General features: G+C 39.9%; 1 protein-coding gene across 1 annotated transcript in view; it reads right to left on the reverse strand.

Moving 5' to 3' along the window:
• The window catches only part of TRNAU1AP (tRNA selenocysteine 1 associated protein 1), a 36,761-nt gene extending 12,209 nt beyond the window's left edge, over positions 1 to 24,552 (reverse strand). Inside the window, exons 1-6 of the mRNA XM_006862215.1 lie at positions 24,517 to 24,552; positions 23,705 to 23,802; positions 16,103 to 16,202; positions 15,437 to 15,489; positions 13,225 to 13,356; positions 1,088 to 1,207 (exon numbers count right to left, since the gene is read on the reverse strand). Of these exons, the coding sequence (XP_006862277.1) occupies positions 1,088 to 1,207; positions 13,225 to 13,356; positions 15,437 to 15,489; positions 16,103 to 16,202; positions 23,705 to 23,802; positions 24,517 to 24,543 (530 nt within the window). The 5' untranslated portion in view covers positions 24,544 to 24,552. The remainder of the gene's footprint in view (positions 1 to 1,087; positions 1,208 to 13,224; positions 13,357 to 15,436; positions 15,490 to 16,102; positions 16,203 to 23,704; positions 23,803 to 24,516) is intronic.
• Between the last annotated feature and the right edge of the window lie 1,569 nt (positions 24,553 to 26,121).

Below are 26,121 nucleotides of genomic sequence, written 5' to 3' on the forward strand. Positions count from 1 at the left end.
CTACACTGTTAACCACAAGGCCAGTAGTTCAAACCCACCAGCAACTCTTTAGAGACACTATACAGGATCACTATAAGTCAGATTTCATGGCACTAACAAGAACAGTCTATGTATTAAACACATTTAAAGGATAAAGTCTATCTAAGTCTTTTGCTGCTTAAAAGAAATATGTCCATATGAACACTTTGCAGTCGAAGTTAAGCTACTCTTGTCCTTCTGTGCAGTTTCTCAGTGTTAGTACTACTGATGTAGGGGGAAAGGGACAGATTATTCTTTGTTGTGGGGATCTGCTCTATGCATTGTAAGAGTTTAGAAGCATTCTTGGCCTCTACTCACTAGATGTCAGTCATGACAATCAAAAATGTCTCCAGATGTTGTCAAATATCCACTGGAAGGTACACTTGCCCCCAACTGAGAACCACAACTATGCATAGAGCCACTTCTATGTAGAGAATCTTAGCAGAAGAACCACTTCTATGCAGAGCAATGTCTTACTTCTGAGTAAGCAACTTGCATGGAGTTGCAATGGAAACAGGGTTGGCTGCCTAGCATCATAGATACCAATGACTTGTATTCTTTTCCAAAAGCAAAATATATTTAAAAGGTTTAAAGGTTTCACTAGTATAAGATAATACTGAGCTTGAATATAACTTTTATCCTTTTGCTCATCTTCTGAAATTCATGAGTTAATTCCCAACAGTGACACTACTGGACAAAAAGCAGGAGCATCAGATGTACGATGGGGTTTCAAAAAATTCACGGGATAATACTATAATTTTTCCCTGAACTTTTTGAAGCTTCCTCATATTGCCAAACTACAGTGCTACCAGCAATGTCTAAATGCATCCATTACCCCAATAATAGCTCTCTCTAGCTAAAAGCTTTCAGAGGGATGTAATCATGCTGCTAATTTATCTCCAACCCAACACACAACATGGCAAATAATAGGCATTCAGCATCTGTGACTTGAACTGAATCTCCTGGCAGCCTCCTGCCCAGCATTTCAAATGGGTGTCATAATAATCATCAAACAAATGAGGAGTATCCAAGTAGGATCTTCTACTTTCCCTACTTGCCCAGGACTTACGCTTTAGGGATTGCCACGCTTAGCCGCACTGGTTTAGACCCCAGTCCTACTGCTCCTTGGCACTCGGTCAGGGCTCGCTTCTGTTCCAGCTCATCTGTGAATTTCACAAAGCCATAGCCCCTGCAGAAAAACAACAACAAAATGTCATTTAGATGCAGTGCAGTGAATTACTTAATATGTCCCTTCTAGTCATAATCTTGTAACTTCTGCCAAATTTGGGCGGAGCTATTCAAATAAGTTGCTCGTGGCCCAACAATCTGGTTGGGTAACTTGCTAATAATAATACAAATAATGTGCATCACACACTTGGTAGATGGGACCAAGTAAATAAGATATATGAATTATAACTTGATACTTCCCTAATAAAGCCCATTATTATCAAGAGTATTGTCTTTGAGTTGTATGTGGCCATGACAATAATGATCGAATCCAGCAGAGAGGTAAAGAGTGCCATGGGTGGGTGACTCATGTCAGAACTGGTAAAAAAAAGTTTGAGAAGACACATGTCTGACCTTTGTCTCAGAGGAATTAGCCTTGGGCTGATGCTGTTGATGGGGATTCTTCCCCCATGTGAAGTTAAAGGACCTCTGATGACACCATGCCATTTTTACAATCACAATTGATTGAGGGCAGAGAATGCTGAAAGGAGAAGGTACTGAGAAGGGAGAGAGTGCGAAAGAGAGAGGCCATCAAACTATCTGGGAAGAGATGACCCCATCACTGAGGATGAGACACTGAGCAATGGTGGGAGATTCAAGCATTACACAACCAGGAGAGCTATAGGTATGCCCACTGAGGTTCACCATTCTCCCTAGCACCTCACTGATGGACTCTTATCTCTTTTCAAATAGTAGCTTCCTGCCCAACCTACTTGAAGAACAAGAATTATTCTCATTATTGTAATAATAGTTGTAGACGTTCAGTCAGCAAACATTTATAACATTCTCCTTGAATGTCAGGTACTGTATTAGGTACTGGGATTCAGTAGTCACAAAAGATACAAGGCTCCTTTCTCCTGAGCTCATATTCTAGTTGGGAGATAAAACAGTAATGTTTGGTTGCTGCTAAGTGCCACTGAGTCACTTTCAATTCATAATGACCATGTGTAAGGTTTCTGAGGAGCAGTTGGTGAGCTTGAACAGGCAACCTTGTAGTTCAAACCAACTTTCCATTCCAGCACATTAACCCACAGTGCCATACCAGGACTCATTTTATATCCCAGGTACTGTGCTGAGCATTTTACCAAGGTTGCCTCATTGAACAGCCTAACAATCTGATAAAGGGAATATCCACATTTTACTAAAGAGAAGACCAAAGTTCAACATGATTTAATAATGTGCCCCAACATGGTAGAAGCAGGATTTAAATTCAGGTATGTCACACTTCAAAGTCTGAACTTAAAATTATTATCTATCAAAAATGACTTTCTTTCCATGAAACAGAGAGATCCTAGAAGTCAAGTATCCTCTTAAATCTTTAGAATCCTCACAGGGATTAGGCAGTACTTTGTAAATAATTTAAATAGTAAAAGTGTGTTAATTCAAACAAAATTAAATTATTACAAAATGTAAGATTTAGAGAAGTTAAATTTCCCTGGTTTTGTTGTTAAGTGCCATCAAGTCAGTTCGGGCACATAGCAACCCTGTACAGGGTTTCCCAGGAGCAGTTGGTGAGCTTGAACCACCGACCTTGAAGTTTCAACCGACTTTGCAGTCCAGCGCATTAACCCACAGCACCACACCAGAACTCCATCCTGGGTACTGGATAAGGATTAAGAAGAGGCAGTCCTTCAGAGGCTCAAGTGTCTATAATTACTCCTCAATCCTCCCCATCACTAGCATCTTTGGAGTTCACAACCTCAGGGGAGGATTACTGCACCTCCTCCTCTGAAGCCTAATGGTTTGTCTAAATAAGCAGCAGGTTTGTTGTTTTTGATGCTAGGTGCCACTGAGTCAGTTCCAACTCATAGTGGCCCTAAGCACAACAGAACGAAACTCTGTCTGGTCCTGAACCATCTTCAGAGTTGTTACCTTTGAGCCCACTGCTGCTGCCACTGGGTCGCTACATCTCATTAGTGGCTTTCCTTATTTTCAATGACCCTACATCTTACCAGCATGATGTCCTTCTCCAGGGGCTGGTACCTCCGGATAACATGTCCATAATATAGGAGATGAATTCTCACCATCCTCTAGATGTACTTCTTAAAAAAAACAGATTTATTTATTCTTCTGGCAGTTCATGGTACTTTTAATACTCTTCTCCAATACTATAACTCATATGAATCACTTCTTCTATGGTCTTCCTTACTCATTATCCAACTTTAACATGCATATGAGGCAACTGAATACACTATGACTTGAATCAGGCACACCTGAGTCCTCAAACTGATGTCTTTGCTCTTGAACACTTTAAAGCCGCCTGTTGCAGCAGATTTGCCTAATGCATTCCGCCTTTTACTTCTTTACTGCTGCTCCTGTGAGTGTTGATTGTCGAGCCAAGACAAACGAAGTCTGACAACTTCAATCTTTCCTCTATGTATCTTGAAGTTATTTATTAGCCCAGTTGTGAGGATTTTTGTTTTCTTTTCATTGATGTTCATTAAAAAAAGAAAAAAAAAGACTTTCTTGAAGTTTTCCACTTGGAAGCAGAAACTTCTAACTACTCTAAAAGGTTGTAACAACAATGAAAATAACAAGTAACTTTAAAGCATTTTCTAAGTGTTTCTATAATTTAATCCTTATACTAATCCTATAATCAGATAAAATTAATCAGTCCTTGTGGTGCAATGAATTCTAAGTCATTGTCTCTACCACTCATCTGTCAGTGTGTCAAATGTGGTGGCTTGCAAGTTCCTATGATGCTAGAAGCTATGTCACTAGTATCTCAAACAGTTTCCACACAAAGACAGGCTAGTGAAAGAAGAGTCAGAACCACTTCTGGAAAGTTAGCCATTGAACACTGTTTGATATAGTCAGAAGATGAGCTCCTCAGGTTGGAGATAATCAAATTATGAGTGAGGAAGAGCTGCCTTCTCAAAGTAGAGTTGACCTTAATGACATAAATGGACTTTCTAGACCTTCATTTGCTGATATGGCATCACTCAATATAAGAAACAGCTTCAAACATTAATTATTGGAATATGGAACACACAAAGTATGAATCTAAGAAAATTGGAAGTCATCAAAAATGAATGGACTGTAAAAAGGCAGATATCCTATGCATTATTGTTGTTGTTGTTAGGTGCTGTAGGTTCCAACTCATTGTGACCCTATGCACAACAGAATGAAACACTGCCTGGTCCTGTTCCATCCTTACAATTGTTGTTAAACTTGAGCCCATTGCTACTGCCACTGTGCCAACTCATCTCCTTGGGAGTGTTCCTCTTTTTTGCTAATCCTCTACTGTATCAAAGGAGCTCTGGTAGCATAGTGGTTACAAATCGGGCTGTAAACCATAAGGTCAGCAGTTCGAAACTACCAGCTGTTCCACAGGAGAAAGATGAGGCTTTCTGCTCCTATAAAGATTTATAGCCTTGGAAACCCTGTACAGGGTTGCTATGAGTTGGAACTGACTCCACGGCACATAACAACAACAACCACTTTATCAAGCATGATGTCCTTCTCCAGGGACTGGTCCCTCTTGATAATATGTCCAAAGAATGAGAGACGAAGTCTGACCACTCTGGTTTCTCAGGAGCATTCTGGCTGTACTTCTTCAAACATAAAGTGTTCTTCTGACAGTCCATGGCACTTTTAATATTCTTCTCCAACATCATAACTCAAATGTATCAATTCTTCTTTTCTTCCTTATTCACTGTCCAACTTTCATATGCATATGAGGCTACTGAAAATACTGTGGTTTGGGTCAGGTATACCACAGTCCTCAAACTGACATCTTTGCTCTTGAACACTTCTGCAGCAGACTTGCCTAATACTATACATTATCTGGTTTCTAGTCTGCTGCTTCTAGAGTATTGATAGATCCAAGCAAAATGAAGTCTTTGACAACTTCAATCTTTTCCCATTTATTATAATGCTACTTATCAGTCCAATGGTGAGAATTTTAGTTTTCTTTATATTGAGGTGCAAGCCATACTGAAGACTGTAGTCTCTGATCATCATTAAGTATTTTAAGTCCTCTTCACTTTCAGCAAGCAAAGTTGTATCATCTACCTATTGCAGGTTGTTAATACGTCTTCCTCCAATCTTGATGCCAAGCTCTTCTTCATATAAGCCAGCTTCTTGGATTATTTGCTCAGCATACAGATTGAATAAGAATGGTAAAAGAATACAACCCGCACATACCTTTCAGGATTTTTCAAACCACTCAATGTTCCTTGTTGTGTTCGAACAACTGCCTCTTGGTCTACTATGTACAGATTCTTCATGAGAACCATAAGTATTCTGGAATACCCATTATTCGCAATGCTATCCATAGCTTGTCATGACCCACACAGTCAAAAGCCCTTGCATAGTCAATATAGCACAGGTAAACATCTTTCTGGTACTCTCTTTCAGTCAAGATCCAGCTGATGTCAGAAATTATATTGTATACATTAGTGAGCTGAAATGGTCACTTGGAATAGGACAATCATACAGTCTCTTATGCTGAGAATGACAAACTGAAGAAGAATGGTGTCATATTCAAAAACAATACTTCAAGATCTGTCCTGAAGTATAATGTTACAAATAAGATAATATCTATATGCCTACAAGGATGACCAGCTAATATTCAAATTTACAAACCACTAATCCAAAGATGATAAGCTAAAACTTAGGAATTCTAACAAGTTCTGCAGTCTGAAATTGATACATAAACAATCAAAATAATTGCCAGTGATGTGAACGGGAATGTTGGAAACAAAGAAATACTGGTAGTTATATAGCCTTGGTGACAGATATGACACTGGAGATGACATGATAGAATTTTTTTTTTTTTTTTGACACGATAGAATTTTGCAAGACCAACAACTTATTCATTATAAATACCTTTTTCAGCAACATAAACGATGACTATACACATGGACATATTGTCAGGAGGGACCAGTCACTGGAGAAGGATATCATGTTTGGTAGGGTGGAGGGTCAGAAAAAAAAGGAAGACCCCCAGCGAGATGGATTGGCAAAGTGGCAGCATCAATGGGCTCAACCGTGGCAACGATAGTGAGGCTGGTCCAGGACCAGGCAGTGTTTCATTCTGCTGTCCATAAGGTCACTATGAGTTGGTATCAACTTGAAGGCACCTAACAACAACAACAAATATACGTGGACCTTACCAGATGGAATACACAATTATCAAATGGACTATATCTGTGGAAAGAGACGATGGAGCAGCTCAGTATCATCAGCCAAAACAAGGTCAAGACCAACTGGTGGAACAGACCATCAATTGTTTATATGCAAGCTCAAACTGAAGCTGAAGGAAATTAAAACAAGTCCATGAGGGCCAAAATATGACCTTGAGAATATTCTATCTGAATTTATAGACCATCTCAAAAATAAATGACACACTGAACACTAATGACCAAAGACCAGAGGGATTGTGGGATGACATCAAGAACATCATGCATGAAAAATAAAAAAAAATTAAAAATTAAAAAAGACCATTGTGTGTGATGAAAGAAAAAGGTCATTTAACAGACTAGAAAAGACCAAGCTATATAAATGTTAGAGAATGAACTTGTTCTTGAATACAGAGAAGCTAAAGTGACTAGAAGGAATGATGTAGTAAAACTACTGAACATGAAATTACAAAGGACAACTCAAGAAGACAAAGTATTATAATTAAATATGAAAAGACCTGGAATTAGAACACCAAAAGGTAAGAATACTTAGAACATTCCTAATGCTGAAAGAACTGAAGAAAAAATTCCAGCTTGGAGCTGCAATATTGAAGAATTCTAAAGGGCAGAATACTAAGTAATAAGGGAAGCATCAAAAGAACATGGGCATTCTATGGTTACTGCAGTTGCTAAAGAGGTGGTCGGATTGTAGGTCCTGTTGGGCTTCTGTCTGTTATGCAGCAGGAAGCACTTTCCTCACAAGAAATCAATGCAAGCTTGAATAAGAAAAACAATGTCTTCCACAGAAGTCATGGCATATCAGTTATACAGAATACCCCTTTGGAAAACAGTCTTCAGACAAGCCTAGATGAGCTCATACACAACAGATCACTCCTCAACTTGCCCTTCAAGTTCTACTTCAGTTTGGTACAGCTATAAATTCAGATTGGCTCAGAGGGTCAGAAATAGTCAATTTCAGGGGCTCTCTAAACACGGATAGATTCTATGATAATGTATGGACTTTTATTTTCAATGATGTTGAATTCAAAGAGGTGACAGAGCTTATTAAAGTGGATAAAGTGAAAACTGTAGGATATGATAGTAAAAATACTAGCTCTGATACTACAGAATGAATAGGGGTAAAATTGGCTTATTATTGTTCATCACTTTTTGAAGAGAAACATTGAGGAGACTTTTTTTAAAAGTTTTTATTGTGAATTGAGTGATAGTTTACATGGGAAAACACTGGTTTTACACTCATTGTTTCATTGCAATCTCTTCCATGCATTACGATTCAACAGTATTTGCTTCTATTCCCTCTGGGTTTTTTGTGTGTGGGGACGGGAGGAATGTACACAAAAACACTCAGGAATATATAATCATTTAAACAACCAAAGGGCACATTCTGCAAGACTGCCTCCTGACTACCAGCACACAGCCTTTCTCTTTCCATGAGTCTAGAGTCCTCAGCTCCTCTATTTCTCCATGCCCTCATCTCTGTCTCCATCTCTGGTATCTCTGCTTCTCTGGATAGGGTCCCACATTCTGCTCATGCTCTTCTCCCTTGATGGTCCTAGGGTCCTCTGTTCCTGGATTGTAATATTAATTACTCCCTTCTTTTTCTCACAAAACTTACCTTTACAGTTGTGACAGTTGGAATTAGTCAAGATAACAATTACTCACTTTGAACCATAAAATCTTATCCCCATCTCTTTTCACCAGACTCGTTCAGACAAGATGAATACCATTCAGTGGGGATTCTACCTTTCCCCGTACACTCTTAAACTAAACTACTTCTTGAAAACTTGTAAGCCAGTCACTTCATGCCTTTATACCCTTCTCCCCTCCAATTTTAGGTAGCCAATGTCTAAGCTGCCTGTCTTTTTCAACCCTACATACCAAGGGGATAGGATTGGTCCTTGATATGAAGACTCCTTTCCTCTCACTTGGCATTTTGAGCTACTACATCCATAAGTATAGGTCAATTTCATCAAACTGTGGCAATTTATACTTGTTTCTTTTATCAAAAAAAAAAAATGATATTTTTTAATCTTCCTCTAGTCGAGTTCTGATCATCAAGCCATTAAATGGGTATGATCTACAAGTTTGGCCGTTCTTGTGTGTCTCCCCTCACTTCCTATCAACTGGACGCTTCGCTCTCAGCTGTAGCTCTCATGGCTATGTCCTTATCCATGGGATCAAGAGTCCCCAGGTCTCACCACACTTCAGACAAACCAGCCTTCTCATCTCCAGGTCAACCAATGCTAGTCTATGGAAAGTGGTCGAACTCGGCCCATTATCTTCATTGCTGTCTTTCCCCCTCTTCTTTCACTCACCAGTAGACCGACGTGATCACCACCAAGCTTAGATACCTACCATTGAGGAGACTTTTAAAATTTATTCTAGCAATGCCAAGATGGCTACACTGTGCTACGTTGTTGTTGTTAAGAGTCCAGTTGATCCCTACACATAGCAACCCTGTATAGTGTTTCTGAGCAGCAGCTGGTGGGTTTGAGATGCCAACCTTGTGATTCGCATATCAGTACTTTTCCTACACTGCCACACCAGGAGTCTATACTGTGCTATACTATCAAATAATTCCAGTAGAAAGACACTTCTAACTCTACAGCCTCTTAGCTTTATTTTACAGCATGAAGAAACTTAGCTTTTTTAAAAATTAAATCTAAAGTGTTGCCTTCTTACAAACATATCTTAATAAACTAATTTTAAACCATTACAGAGTCACAGGGAGGTGTGCACAAACTCCCAGACCTGCAGCTAGTATCCATTCGACCTAGCTTGGATGGCTAGTTGACCAGAACTTGAACCAAGGCAGTTAAAGATGTTTGATAATGAGAGCAAATGCAAATTGCTACAATTTGAATGGAAGGCTTCTTTTTATCAAGGAGCAACCTTGATTCCTTGATAGGGATGAAAAATTTAGACACTGGCTTTCAAAAATGGAGGTGGAGCTACAAATGCAGAAGTGGCTGGTTTACAAGCTTTCATGAGTGTGCTTAATTGCAGAATGAGGAGGGTAAATTAGAATTCCCCAATAAATAGTTTCTCTCTCCCAAATAGATCTGGTAAAAGGGGATGGGGAAGATGGTGATAGGATTTTATGACTCAATTGTGAATAACTGTTAGCAGGATTAATTGCGATTGTCATAACTGTAATTGCAGAAGATGTATAATTAGAAGGACAATCTTTCATTTCAGGACTAGATAATCATAGAACCATCATGAAGGAAGAGTGTGTGGAGCGTGAGATTCCTACATTGAAAAGTGGCAAACAGCAAAAATGGTGGCTGTATGCCTGCAAGCAGGAGGCTGGCTGGCAGAATGTGCCCTTTGGATATCTAAATAAGTAAGTTTTTTTTTTGTTTTCTAAGTGTACATCAAATACGTTTGCCTGGCTCATTCATGAAATATAAGATGTAAATGGGGAGCCACAGGGAGGAAGTGGGATAAATGCTGTTGTAGGGAGGGAACTGTGATCATTGAGATGAAACAAGGTGTATGGTTTTCTGAATGCAGAGCTGATGACCTTGTCTCTAAACCTTTATCCAATTCATAATAAAAAGTTTAAAAAAATTACAGAGTTACTGTACCAAAAAGAATGTGGACATTCAACCATTTTAGAAGATAGCATATATTCAAGAACCAAAGGTAATGAAAGGATAAGTCCAAGCTGAATTGGAGGATTTGGCCAAATACAAGGTTCCAAAAATTGACCAGATACTAACTGAAATGTTTCAACAAACAGATGCAGTGCTAGAGATGCTCACTGATCTATGCCAATAAATAGAAGGCAAAGGGATGACACATACAAAACCCTGAAAGAAAAAAACCTGCCAACCAAGAGCCATATACCCAGCAAAGCTGTCCCTCATAGACAATTGAAAAGTAGGACATTTCCTGAACAACAAAAATTAACAGAATTTGTAATAACCGGAGCAACTTTACAAAAAATACTACAGGGTGTTCTTTGGACTGAGAATCAACAACAGCAGACAACAACTTGAGTTTTACCATACATGACAACATCACCCAGAACTCAATTCAGATAAAGAAGTATTTATAAGGTAAAACAAACCTATAAGACATATAGACTGAAAATAGGAAACCAGAGATATCAATGTATAATGAAGTCAACTACAAAGCAAAAAGAGGGAATAGTGTAGGTGCAGAACTTCTAAATAGCAAAGAAATCAAGGATATTTCAAGAAAAACAGATAGTTTTAAGCAGGGAAAAAGTGAACAAATTATAGGGTAGTCTCACAGAAAAATAATACAAAATAATTAAAAAGGAAAATCAGAAAGATTTAGTCAATATTAACACAACAAAAATGAAAATGAAAAAAAAAACTCACAAAATGCACTCAGTGCAGAAAATTGCGTGGAACCAAGAATTCAGCATCACACACACAAAAAAAAAACCACATGGAAAAATGACAGCAATCAAATTATATCTGTTGATAATTATACTGACTGTAAATGGAATAAATGTACCAGTCAAGAGACACAGAGAGCATAAAGGATAAGAAAACAGAATCCTTCAATATGGTGTCCATAAGAAACTTGCCAGAAAGATGGAGACAGTCTAAATGCCCATCAACAGAAGAATGGTTAAACAAACTTTGGTACATACATACAATGAAATACTATAAAACGTTGAGAGTAATGATGAATCTGTGAAACACCTCACAACATGGTTGAACTTGGAGGACATTATACTGAGTAAAATTAGTCAATCACAAAAGGACAAATACCATATAAGACCAATGTTGTAAAAAGTTTTTAAAGAAAGTTTTCTTGATAAAAGAAACAATCTATCATGGTTACAGTGAGTGGAGGATTATTCACAGGCCAGAGGATAGACACATGTTAGCATGGGTGACAAGACAGGCAATATATAAGAAGGAGGTTAGCAGAGGAAAGATGAAGGTAGTGGGTGACACAGGAAGGAATGCAATAATTAAGGAAACCAGAGATAAATACTGTTAACTGTTGGTACATGGATGGGATTGCAACCATGGAATGAAGCAAAGTATATGATTTGTTGAATGTAAAACTAATGATCTGCTCTGTAAACCTTCACTCGATTCACAATAAAAAAGTAAAATAAATAAAATCAGAAGTGTGTGCTAAGATAGTTAGCATTCACCATGCTATCTTGATGTCTTGACATCAGGATTGGAAAATGATTCATAAACATCCTTTCAAATACAGATGACACAACCTTGCTTGCTTAAAGTGAAGAGGACCTGAAGCACTTAACTGATAAAGATCAGAGACTATAGCCTTCAGTATGGATGGCAACTCAATGTAAAGAGAACAAAAATCCTAACTAGACCTATAAACATCATGATAAGCAGACGAAGACTGATAACTGGTAAAGATGTAATTGTACTTGGAACCACAAGGAATGATCATGGAAGCAGCAGTCAAGAATCCAAATGATGTACAGCATTTGGGTAAATTTTCTGCAAAAATCCTTTTTATCAGGAGGGACTAGTTACTGGTGAAAGGCATTATTCTGTGTAAAGTAGGTCAGTGAAAAAAATGAAGAACCTTAACAAGAGGGTTAACACCATGGCTGCAACATGGGCTCAAACATAGGAATGATTATGACGAAGGTACACAACTTGGCAGCATTTCTATGAGTTGGAACCAACTCAATGGCACCTAGTAAAGTCATGGCCTTGTAATTGCCACACAAAAAAATGGGTTTGACTATGTAAATGTAGTTCTTGTGACTCACCAAGGGAATAGACAGTTTTGCTAATGCAAATAAGATGCATGGAATCCATCCATGTGGGGGACAGATCATGCAAACATGGTACAAAGAACCTTTGTAAGGGATTGGTCAGTTCTGCCTTCCCACTAGGCTTAAAGGGAGCCAATCCAAGTGTGCCTGTGGAGGGGATCTCACTACCATAAAGAAGCACTTGGAGCAGTGTGGACCAGCTGAATCTGGTTCCCTGCCTGAAAGACCCAGCAGACAGATGTGTAACATTGAAAAAGGTGTAAGATGGTGAGAAATGGGAGCAGCATAGCAGAATCTAGTGGCATAAAAATAGAAGCAGCAGAACCAGGACTGGCACAAACTGTTCAAGGTGGCCACAGTGGGCATGCTGACCCACACAGAGAGAACTGAGTGCTTCTGGGGAGCCAGCTTCCGGACAGATTGGGATGTCTGTGGGCCCTAAATGGTGGAATTAAAGAGATTGTAACACAGCCTGAGGAGTTTGAGGGCAGCAGGAGAGCAAGGGATGAAGGCATGGCCAAAAAGAATCTGTCCTGATCCAAGAATTGTATCATGAATTGTTTCTATTGCAAGTTGATCCTGATCTTGAATAGTAATCTTACTTCCCTAACAAAACCCATAATTGTAAGTATGGTCTAGGACTACATGACCATAGTTCTGTATAGCCACTGCAATGAATTATCAAACTCAACAGAGAAGGTGAGAGTGCCACGGGAGGGACACTTGGTATCAATATGGGTAAAATGGTTGTAGTGTAGAGATATGTTTGACCTTAACTTCATAGGAATCAGCTATGGGATGATGCTAACCTGACTCTCCTCCCCATTCATGAAGTTAGAGAGGGGGTCTGACAGCACACCATTTTTATAGCCCTGTTTTACAAAAGGAAGTAGGGTGAGAGAGGTAAGCAACTTGTCTACTGCATTACTCCTAGTAGGTATTAGAGCTGGAATTAAACTAGGCAGTTCAGAACCAGAGCCTGTGCTCTTACCCACCCTTCTCCACAGCCTCTTCATAACATTTCGATCAGTGAGAGAAGGATGCTGAGACCAACAAGGTAGGCAACAATAACAGGTAAGGCCTTACTTAGACACGCCTGTCTGGTCCAAAACCACCTTGCCTCCTCGACAGGATGGATAGACTTTGACGAAAAATTCATACAGCATGCCATCGTCCACATCTGGGGTCAGATCCCCCACAAAGAGGGAATATTCAGGGCTGAAAGGAAAGAAAAAGAAAATTCAGAGACAAAGATGTAAACCTCTGCTCTCAGAGCTCTTTCAGTCTATTCCAGGTAAACTTCTACTGAGCCATTCACATGTCCTTAACCAGGTCCTCATCTGTATCATTACAGCATTCCTGGTAGAAAGTGTTATAGCCACAAATCCTTTATCCACTACAAAAGGCCTGTTTAGCTTCAAGTGAATAGCAGATGAGTGAAGAATTCCAGTAACACAGATGAGAGAATGGGGTCAGAGGTATGTCTCTGAAAATAAAATCTGCATTCATTATATATCTAAATGTTGAAAGACAGAAAATGAGAACTGGGGCCTATCTCTTAAGGACTTAAAACCCAGCTAAAATGAAATCTCAAATTCTCAAACAGGGGTCAGTAAACTTTTTCTATACAGGACCAAGGAGAAAATATTTAGGCTTTGTGGGGTACAGATGGTCACTTTTACATAGCCTTTTTGTTTTGTTTTGACAATCTTTTATTTTAACTTTTTATTGTGAATTGAGTGACGGTTTACAGATCAGATAATCAGCTTCACATTCAACAAATCATACACTTCGCTTCATCTCAATGATTGCAATCCCCTCAATGAATACAATCCACTTCCTCCCTGTGTTTCCTGTTTCCATTCCACCCTCTCTCCCTACCCTTAATTTTGTCCTTGAGTAAATGTTGTCCTTTGGATCTTTAATAGTTGACATTCCATAATAATTTTGTCCCCCTATACATCTATTGCTTAGCTGAAGACTGAGCCATGAGGGTGAGTTAAGTTCCAGACCTCATGGGTGATCAAGGGCCATACATTCAGGGCTCCACCAGTCTCTCTGACCAGTAAGCCTGGTCTTTTTATGATTTATGCTCTTATAACCATTTAAAAGGTCAAAACCACTTTTAGCTTGTGAGTGCTACAAATCAGTTTATAGTTTGTCAATTTCAAAAAATTTTGTTGCTGTTAAGTGCCATCAAGTCAGTTGAGACCCTATGTAGGGTTTCTGAAGAGCAACTGGTGAGCTTGAACCACCGACCTTGCAGTTCAAACCAACTCTGCAGTCCAGCATTATTAAGCCACATAACCACACTAGGACTCCCTTCAAAAAATAAACTTCTAAATAAATAAACTTCTGTTATTATTTTCTTATTTTAAGTAGGGAACACATTCTTTGAATAAAACAAGAATACCAAAAAGCACAAAGAAAAAGAGTTACCAAAAACTGTACTGCCTGAAGGCAATCACTATGAACATCTGAAATACACTAGAGACTTTTTTCTATGGTTCTTCTGAATTTAAAAAGCCAGATTCCTTGCATCTGTGTTTGGCATTTTTTCGCTTTAACAACATATTGCCAATCTCTTGACATGTCAGTATTCTGCTACAACAAAACATGTTACTGAATATACAACAACCAATCTCATGAATACACTGTAATTTATTTAAGTGTTCCCCTATTATCAGATTATGGAGTCCTGGTGTGGCACTGTAGGAAAAGTACTGGACTGCAAGGTCAGTGGTTCAAACTCACCAGCCACTCCCCAGAAACTCTATTCAGGGTTGCTATGAGTAGAATTGACTCAACAGCATTAAGGACAAAAATTATTAGATTATTCTGGATTTCCTTCAACTTTTCCTATTATAAAGTAGTATTTTATTATACCCTTTTGAGGTTAATCTTTGCACACATCTATGAATGACTTCTAAGAAGTCAAATTACAGAATGAATGAGCATAAATCTTCTTAAAGTTTTTGATACATAGTGCCAAACAGTTCCCTACAATACTGAATCCATTTATACTGGTGAGCAGGTCAACTCTATTGGATAAAACTGCTACACTAGGGAAGTGACAGGGTAGAAGGCTGGGGCAGGGACTGAAAAAGACAGGGCCTTGACATGAAGCAGGCCAGGAAAGTCCACCAACTGGGATATGGGAGGGTATACTCTTTCAGGAGGTAGGCAAAGGAGAGTCAAACTCAGGTCCCCACCCTCCTTTTTATAGACTGGTACAGTGACACATCTTGTCTCTGCTTTTCCTGGGGCTTGAAGCTACCCTGGGCTACTTTGCACTTACCTATTATCTGGTTGTTTCCCATAAGTGGCATAGTTCAGTTTAAAGCGTTTTGCCTGGAAATTTAAAAATAAACAAACTAAAACAGAGAAAAGTGTTTCAAGAGTCAAACAATATTTGAAAAAAACTGAAATAAGTTACCTTGGCCAAAACATCTCCCCCTCTCTAAGCCTCAGCTTTTTCTCCTGTTTAAAATGAGGGGGTTGCACGGATGACCGCTAAGGGCACTGCCAGCTCCATGATTCTATGAGCCCGGTGTGCCAGCCTGGTGCAGCAGTAAGCTAAGTAACTGTGGGAAGAGCAGAATGTAACTCTCTTGAAACGTGTCCTCACTGCTGCCAGTCTGTTCTACTTTCTCAAGCAGGCAAGAAATCTGTTTTCAAGTATTCTATTAAGGGAGGCAGTTATGCAGAGTGGAAAGGGTATGGACTTTGGAGGCAGACATTCTTCAGTTTGAATTCTGGCTCTGCCACTACTACCTGTGTGGCCTTTGGGCAAGTTATTTCATTTCTCTGAGCTTCATTTTCCTGGTCTGTCAAGTAAAGATAACAATGCCTACTGTACAGGGTTGCTACATAAAATGATATAAGTATACATTTGGTATTCAATAGATGACAGTTACTAATGACAATCAAAATGGTAACATCATCATTATCTAAATGTCCTTACAGGTGTGGCTCCTGGAAGGGGTTTCCCATTAATTTTATGCAAACACTTCTCAGCTGTAGCCAAATCTGCAAATTCTACAAAGCAGTAGCCAGCTGGGATCCTAGAAATAGAACAGAGAAAAAGAATGATTAAAGATATCTGTACGATGGATGGAGTCTTGGCCTGAAGAGAGAGAAAAATGGTTTTCTAATCAGTCATTCCATGTCAAATTCCAGGTCAGACCTAGCTTATAAACCTGAGTTTAAGAATTGCCAGTAAGGGCCAGACCCAGACTCGTTTAGCAAACATTTATTTATGTACTGCATCACTTATGAAGCACTCTTGGGAAAAAATGTTTAACACTATTCAACTAAGCCTTTACACCTAACTTTCAGCTTATAGGAAAAACTAGGGACGGAAGAACAAGCAAAGTATCACGATGAGGAAACAAACAAATAAAGAATTGTAGGACCTTATGTAAGACAGCTAGCCTCCTTCCCCTTTCAAAAAGTCAATGCTATTAGGAAAGGAAGAAGTGGGCTTTCTATCTTGAAAAACAGAAGAACTAAATATAATAAAGAAGTCCTGATTAGTTGAAAAAACAACAAACACTATAAAATATTCTGAGGAAAATTATGAAAATTTAAATGTAGACTAGCTATTTATTTTATGGTATTAGGTAATTATTGTTAATTTTGTTAAGTATGATATAGGCATTTGGGTTATATAAAACAATGTCCCAATTTTTGATAATATACACTAAAATATTTAGCACTGCAGTGTCATAATTTACTTTGATATGGTTTAGACACAAGAAATACTTATCTATGTCAACCATTCATGATCAAAAGGTCAGCATTTATCTAAAGACAACATTTGGAAGGGTTGGAAAAGGAGGAATGGAAACAAGAATCACAGGAAGTGGGTTATGTGATGTTACATTGAGGGGGTTGCAATCATTGAAATAATTACTGTCCTCAAGAAACTCGTCATCTCATATGATAGACAAAGTAAACTTATTGGCCCTACCTAATCAGGGTAGAAGGGGAGATAGGTCTGTGATATTCCCAGTTATTTTTTAATGATTCATTTTACTTTTAATTGTTAAGAATATACACAGCAGAAGTACAACTCAAGTTTCTACATGTACATTTCAGTGAGATTGATGACATTCTCTGAGTTGTACAACCATTCTCTCACTCCTTTTCTGAGTAGCTCCTCCTCATTATCATGAACTCACTGTCCAATAAGGTTCCGATCTAATCTTTCAAACTGCTGTTGTCACTTTGATCCCATGTGGATAATTCTTTAAAAAGCATAATGTTCTAAATGATATACAATAGGATGAATGTGAAGCTAATGTTCTCCAATGTAAACGATCACATAATTCACAATAAACCATTAAAAAAAAAAAGCATAACATTCAAGACAAATGCTATTTACTAGTCAAGCTATACTATTGTTTGGTTGTAAGAAGGCTTCAAGGAATATTTTGGGGAAAGGTTTAAAGATTATCTCCAGGCAATAATTTTAGTGGTTTGTCCAGTCTTCACGGCTCAAAAAATCTGGGTTCCATGAGAATTTGAAATTCTGTTCTGTATTCCCCCCACTTGTGGTCAGGATTCTTCTATAGAATCTTTGATCAAAATGTTCAGTAATGATAGCCAGGTACCATTCTGGTCTCATGGTAAAGGAAGCAGTTAGCCACACACTCCATATCCTTCCGTTTTTGATTCTCCTCCTTTCTCTGTTGTGCCAAGTGAATACAGACTAATTGTTGTACATTGCATTGTCATTTGCCAGCTTTTAAGACCTCAGCAACTAAGTAATGAAGTAGGAAGTAAAACACTGTAGGATACACACTGGACCAAAAGATCAGTTTGAACTGTGAGGTCTGTAGCTCAAACTTACCAGTCGCTCCTCAGAAAGCCTAAACAGGGTCGCTATTAGTCAAAACCCACTAGATGGCATTTAACAATGACAACAACAAACACAATTATTAGGCCATTAACTGGGATGTTCCATCATCATAAATTGAGTACTTCCTTTTCCCCTCCTGTCTACCCCTGATAACTATCAATAAACTTTGGTCTCAATATTAGTCTTTAAGTGAGATCATACAATACTTGTTCTTTTGTGATTTGACTTATTTCACTCAGCATGTCTACAAATTCCATCTGTATCGTAGCATGTACTAACTCTTTATTTCTCCTACTCTTTGGGTACTTCTCCATTGTATGTATGTATCACATTTTGTTTATTCATTCATCTGTTGATGGGCATTTAGGTTGTTTCCACCTTTTGGCTATTGTGTATAGTCTGGCATTCTAGTTTTGAAAGCATCACAAAGGTAAGTAGGAGGATGTGACTATAACCTCTGACAGCCCTTCCTACTTAAGAGATGTATACTGAAAACAGTTCATGTAACCTTAAGACCACCAGATAAGTTAGTACTTAAAAGACTACTTTTAGATCTTCACTTCAAATTTGATGAACACACAGGCAAAAATGGATGGGAAAGGGGAAAACCTAAGCCTTTGTTGTTGTTAAGTGCCATCAAGTCAGTTCTGACTCTTAACAACCCTGTATAGAGTTTCTAAGGAGCAGCTGGTGGGTTTGAACTGCGACCTTGTAGTTTGAAGTCCAGTTTTAATTCTACAGCACCACATCAGGAGCCCAACCCAGGATCACAAAACATACCCTATGTGTTCCATAAATGTTTGCTGATGGGAAGAGCGATGATGGGCCAGATTTATGCCTTCTGTCCTATGTATACTAGATGTTTAAAAACCACAGACATGAAAAGCCACATTTCCAAGTACTCACTATATGGGCCAGGCTCTGTTCCAGCCACTTCACGTGCATCATCCTCACAATAACTCTGATATGAACGGGATCTCATTATTTCAATTTGATAGATGAGCAGACTGAGTCTTAGCAGGATTATTATACTCATACAATATGCCTCAAATCACACAGCTGGTATGTGTCAACAGTTGAATCTGAATGCAAGATAGTCTAATTGCATTTCTGTCCCATCAACATTCTATTATTATGAAAAATTTCAAACTTAGACAAAATAATAAAGAATTTACAGTAAATACTCAAATACTCAAGGAGCTCTGGTAGCATAGTTGTGGTTACGAATCGGGCTGTGAACCACAAGGTCAGCAGTTCGAAACTACCAGCTGCTCCGTGGTAGAAAGATGAGGCTTTCTGCTCCCGTAAAGATTTATAGGCTCGAAAACCCTGTTCAGGGTTGCTATGGGTCAGAACCGACTCGACAGCATTTAACAACAGCAACAACTCAAATACTCACCGTGTACAATTAACATATTACTATACTTATCCATGGAGTCCTAGTGTGGTGCTGTAGGTTAATGCCCTGGATTGCAAGGTCAGTTTGAGCAAGGTCGGTGGTCCAAACTCACCAGCAGTTCCTTGGAAACTCTACGCAGATCGCTATGGGTTGGAAACGACTCAACGGCACTTAAGAGTAACTGTTACTACAGTTATCCATGAGTCCTAGTGTGATGCTGTAGGTTAAGCACTGAACTGCTAACCATGCTAACCACTCCACTAGCTGCTCTAAGAAACCCTGTACAGGGTTGCTATGAATCAGTACCATCTTGATGACATACAACCATACCAAATACTTACATACTTATCCATCTATCATTCCTGTTTTTTTTTTATTTAAATGTATTTCAAAGTAAGTTATAGTTATCAGTACAATATACTTCCCTAAATTACTTTGGCATATATTCAATATTTGCTTACAATGAAGAAAAAGTTTTATCTTTTGAGGTAAAATTTAAGTGCAATAAATGTACAAATCTTATGTGTGCCATGTAAAAAGTTCCAACAGACCTGTGCAGCCCAACCCTCTATCAACATGTAGACCACTACCACTGCCCTACGAAGGACCTGCAAGCTCCTTCCTAATAAATCCCTGTCCACATCCTTCTAGAGGCAACTACTGTTCTGAGTTATTACCACCATAGATTAGTTTTATTTATTCTAGACTTTCCTGTAAGTGGGAATCATACAGTAAGACTTCTTTTACTTAGTCTAATGTTTTATGAGATTCAGCCATGTTGTTGCTGTATCATTAGTCTGTTCCTTTCTATAGCTGAATAGCAGTCCATTGTATTGATATACTACTATTTAACCATTTACCTATACATAAGCAGTGGACTGCTAACCTCAAGGTCAGAGGTTCAAATCTACCAGCCGCTCCTCAGAAACCCTATACAGGGTTTGATGGCACTTAACAACAGCAACCAATTCACCTACACATGGATACCTGGTTTGTTTTAAATTTTTTGGCTCTAGGAAATAAAGTTCCTATAAACATTGTTTGCCAAGACTTTTATTCCCCTGACATATTTTTATTTCACTGGGGTAAATACCTAGGACTAAACTTGTTGAACTGAGAGTATTGGTGGCACAGTGGTTAAAGTGCTCAATAATGAACTGTAAAGTTTACCGTTTGAACCCATCAGCCACTCAGCAGGAGAAAGGTGAGGCAATCAGTCTTCTTCTGTAAAGATGACGGCCTTCCGGCCTTGGAAACCCTGTGGGGCAGTTGCACTTCATCTTACAGGGCTCAATAGGAGTTGGGATCAGCTTGATGGTAATGAGCTTTTGGTATGGATTTGCTGAGATGTGGGATAGTTTGATGCTTGGTTTCCTGAGAAACCACCATTTTCTCCATTGGTTTTATGGTTTTACAAGCCTATCAGCGATGAATGAAAAGTCTGGCTGCTGCACATTTGACTGCATTCCTAAGCATTATGCTGGTTTTGCATATTATTTTTCCTTGAGTCTTATCTTTTCCCTTATTTTCCTTGTTCTTACTTTTTATTTACATTTATTTATTTTGTAGTATTCTTGTAAGCCACTTCAAAGTCTGTGTAGAATGAGGCAAGATGTAAATATAATACGTCTGTAGGTATTGCTACAAAAAACAACTAGAGTTTAGTCATCCTGTGTCTAAATGATAGTTCTAAATCTCAGTTTAAAGATTAAGGTGTGAGAATCTATGTCAGTGTCTTAAAAAGTAGAATGAGTTTCATACAAATAGCTCATTATGGAAGTCCTGGTGTAGCACTGCAGGATAAACACCAGAGTGCTAACCACAGAGTTCACAGTTCAAACCCACCAACTGCTTCTCAGAAACTCTATAAAGGGTCCCTATGAGTCAGGACCAAGTAGATGGTACTTAACAACAGCAGCTCATTATGTGGGACTTTCTGTCTACAAAAGCACGAGGACATTTAGGACAGCCTGATCTAGCAGTCAGAAAATCTGTTCCTGGGGTATTGATACAAAAAGTACCTAACTGTTCACCAAAGCGTTGGCCACACACCACATCTCTCATTGATGTTTTATCAAGCAGCATTCAGTAGACTACCTGCCACAGAATAGTTGTTGCTAGGTGCCACAGAATAGTTGTTGCTATGAGTCAGTTCAGATGCATAGCAACCTTATGTTCAACACAACAAAACACTGCCCAGTTGTGTTTTGCCATCTTCACAATTGTTACGTTTGAGCATACTACTGCTGCCACTACACTAATCCATCTTGTTATGGGTCTTCCTCTTTTTTATGGACCTTCCACTTCACCAAGCATGATGGCCTTTTCCAGGGACTGATCCCTCCTAATAACATGTCTGAAGTATAAAAGATAAAGTCTGGCCATCCTGGTTTCTAAAGATTATTCGAAATATACTTTTTCCAACAAAGATGTGTTGTTCTCCTGGCAGTCCATGGTACTCTCGATATTCTTCTCCAACATTATAATTCAAATGCATCAAATCTTCTCACTCAATAAACAGAAACCAAACTGGTAAAGGAATTCCCTCGTTTTTAACCAGAACTCTTAAGGAAAACTAAGATCTCAAAGAGAAAGAAGCTGGGGAGCAATAGCACTACCATCTGAAAATATTCTGCATTTTGTTTTGTTTATTTATTTACTATCTGACTCCCCCACCAAAATGTAGTAAGTTCTTTAAGAGTTGAGACTATGCCTGACTTGTTCCAGACACGAATCCCAGGACCCTCAAATAGTAGCAGGTGGTAGACATGTGCTGCTGAGTCAATTCTGACTCATAGCGACCCTATAGGACAGGACAGAACTGTCCCACAGGATTTCCCAGGCTGTAACTCTTACCGAAGGGAGTGCGGTGGCTCTGTGCTATACACATTGGGCTGCAAACCATAAGACTAGTGGTTCAAGCCCACCAGATGCTCCTGCAAGATGTTGTTATTGTTAAGTGCCATCAAGTAGGTTCCAACTCATAGCGATCCTATATAGGGTTATTGGAGGAGCAGTTGGTGGGTTTGAACCACTGACCTATCCTATAGCACCATACCAGGAGTCCCCCACAAAATATCCAGCCTCAGAAACCCTATATACGGTCGCTGAGTGGGAATCAAGTTGAAGGCACTTAACAATCTTTACAGAAGCAGATCACCAGGTCTTTTCTTCTATGGAGCTACTAGAGCTGCTGGTAGGTTTGAATAGCCAGCCTTGCAGTTGGCAGTCAAGCACTTAAATGCTGCGCCACAAGGGCTCTTTAGCAAGTAGTGGTGAATCTACTGTTTTGTCTTCAAATGAATGTCATATAGCATAATAGCAAAGGGTACTTAAGCTTTAAGGACAGACTTGAGTTCAAGTTCTAGCTTATCATTTAATAGCTTTATTCTGCCCCAAAACAGTATTATTAAAATCTAGTCATAATACTTAGCACAGAGATTTTCTGTGATGATTTTTAAAAGATAATGAAGGTAAAGTGATTATTATCTAGCAGATCATAATCTGCTTCTACTTTCTGAGAATAGGCCATATGCCAGGCACAGCTCTAAAAGCTGAATATGAATTAATTCATTTAATGTTCATCATAACTCTGTGAGGTAATAATAACAAAAAAACAACCAAATAAATTGCCCTGGGGTTGATTCTGACTCCCGATGATCCCATGAGTTTCAGAGTAAAATCGCCAGGCCTCTGGGTGAATTTGAGGCACCTGGTTTCCAGTTGGAGTCCTGGTGGAACTATAAGATACATAGTGGGTTGTCAACCTCAAGGTCAACAGTTTAAACCTACCAGCCATTCAGAGGTAGAAAGAGGCGGCTTTCTGTTCCCATAGGTTTATAGCCTTGAAAATTCTGTACGGGGCCACTATGAGTAGGAATTGATTTGTTGGCAGTGGATCTTTCAGTTGGTAGTTTAACTCACTGAGGTTTTAACAGCACCCCAAGTTTTACAATCAAGGTGACTAAGACAAAGAAGTTAAGTAACTTGTCTAAGGTCACACAGTAGAAATAACTTTCAAATTCAGCTTGGCTCTAGAGTACTATCCTTAAGCCAAAGTCTATAGTTCCTATCAATAAACCCTCAAAATGGTCGTTTTTATAACATTATAGCTGACCATGATTGTTAATGTTGTTACATGTCATCGAGTCTGTTCTGACTCTCAGGGACCCTGATTAGGTTTCCGAGGAGCAGCTGGTGAGTTTGAACCACGAACCTTGTGTTGGAAGTCCAATGCTTATCCTAGAAGAGAGGTGAAAGCCTGCCACTATGGGAAACAAAGAAAACGGAAGGAGAGAACTTACCCAGTGAGGCGGTTTCGAATAATTTTGACGCTCACAACAGTCTCACCCATGGTGGCAAAGGCTCTGGAGATGAAGTTCTCATCCATGTAGGGCTCCAGCTGAGGGACAACAAGAGCTGAGCTGCTCAGGCCAACATCAAGACTCCCCATTCCCAACTCCCCTACCCAGCAGCCCTCAGCCCGGGTTGGTAATACACTGCTGTGGGGTGGCCGTGGGGATGGAGGCGCTTTCAGCTCTCCAGTGGCCACAACACCTTCCCTTCAAATGTGCTCCCATAAGGCGCTTCCTCTCTGAACTGAGGGGTCATCATCCCTCCAGTCCTAGAACCACTCGCCCACTACCCACTGCCAATGATTCCGACTCATATGGACCCTACAGGACAGAGAACTGCTCCATTGGGTTTCCGAGACTGGAAATCTTTATGGAAGCTGACTGCCTGGTATTTCTCCCACAGAGTGGCTGGAAGGTTCGAACCGCCCACCTTTCAGTTAGCAGTCCAATGCTTATCACACTGCACCACAAGGGCTCCACCTAAAACCAAAGCGTTCCTCGAGTCTTAATATTCCAACCATTCTATCCCCCAAAGGAACCTCCCTGTTCCTTCCATGAGCGCAGGTAGGGCTCCAGAACCCTTTCCCCTCAGACTTCTTCCCTTAGATGCTAGGACTCGCTTCTCTGTGGCCAAAAGAAACTCCTTCACCTCCATTCACTTCTACCCTTTTGGGATCTGAGGACTCCTCCCCTTCAGAACGCTTGTCTCTCGCGATACTGATACTCCTTCTCCTCGAACCCAGGCGGTCGCCCTCACTTACGTCCCCCATCCAAAGGCTTGCCGCCATGCCCGCACAGGGGCCGGGACCTCACGGGCCGCGAAGGCGGTGCCAGCGCCAGTACGCGCTACCTGACCGCCACGGAGCATGCGCTTGCGACGCTTTGTGCGCACACTCAGAAGGCTAGCGGCCGGGGGCGGGCCTGCAAGCTTCCCTTTTGGAGATGTTTTAGCAACCTGTTGAGCTTGGAGCATTGCAAACCGATTTGGAGTCCTCGGAAAGAGCTGGGCAGAGACCATCCAGCGCGGGCCGACGTCGAACTTCTCAGGCCTTGTTAAGTGTCATAGTGTCGTTTCCGACTTACAGCTACCCTGTATAAGGTTTCCTTAAGAGGCGGCTGGTGGGCTTGAACCGCCAACCTGGTGGTTTGCAGTTCAGTGCTTATTCTACAGCACCACACTAGTACTTCCTACTCGGGTCTTTTTCTGCCTTTATATACACAAGTATATTTAAAACACGCACAGTGTATATACGAAAATTACAAAAGTAAAATGTACTCTTGGTAAGAAAACTACTGTTAACCCTATTAAGGGTTCGGGCCCGTAACAACAGAGCCAAATTTACCAAGTTAGAAAAAGAAGTTTTATAGGTGATCCCCCGCCCCCCAGAGATTTCGACAGCAGCAATGGAGTCCCACTTGGCGACCAAAATATAGTTTGTGTATTTTTACACTATAATGCTAAGTCCTGGTGTGGTGCTGTAGGATAAGCACTGGACCACAAAATCAGTTTGAACCACAGGTCGGCGATTCAAACTCACCAGCTGCTCCTTGGAAACCTTATTCAACTTCATCTCTCACACTTCAGACATATTGTCAGGAGGGACCAGTCACTGGAGAAGGATATCATGTTTGGTAAGGTGGCGGGTCAGAGAAAAAGAGGAAGACCCCCAAGGAGATGGATTAGCAAAGTGGCAGCATCAATGGACTGAAGTGTAGCAACTGTGAGGTTGACCCAGGACCAGTGTTTGGTTCTGTTGTGCATGGGGTCGCCGAGTCCGTACTGACTCGATGGCACCTAACAACTTAAGTGGAAACCACTGCAACAACAGTTAACAAAAACCTAGAATGCACAGTCTGGGGGAGTCTCATGCTTTTTCAGACTATATCAAGTAGGTTTGAACTGCCTTATACAGTGGCAGCAGCATGGGCTCAAATGTAGCAACAATTGTGAAGTTGGTGCAGGACTGGGCAGTGTTTAGGGTCGCTATGAGTTGGTACCGATATAGTAGCACCTAACAACAACATATAAGGGCATATATGTGCAGCCATCTGGACATTTGTCTGGAGGGTCTTAAGACATCAAAGATTGGCAAGTTGCTGCCCTTACTGTTTTATCTGAATGTCATAATTGACGTTTACATTTTATGATTATGTTGTGACTTCTTGTTGTTAGGTGTCATCGAGTCGGTACCGACTCATAGCGACCCTATGTACAACAGAATGAGACACTGCCTGATCATGGGCCAACATAATTGTTGCCATGCTTGAGCCCATTAATGCTGCCACTTTGCTATTAATGGTTATTTACAGCTGTTTCTCTTCATTTTGAGTTGTGCCCCATCAGCAAATGAAGGTCGCGCCGGCTT

This window comes from Chrysochloris asiatica, unplaced genomic scaffold (genome assembly GCF_000296735.1).
Source record: "Chrysochloris asiatica unplaced genomic scaffold, ChrAsi1.0 scaffold00047, whole genome shotgun sequence".
Classification (NCBI taxonomy): domain Eukaryota; kingdom Metazoa; phylum Chordata; class Mammalia; order Afrosoricida; family Chrysochloridae; genus Chrysochloris; species Chrysochloris asiatica.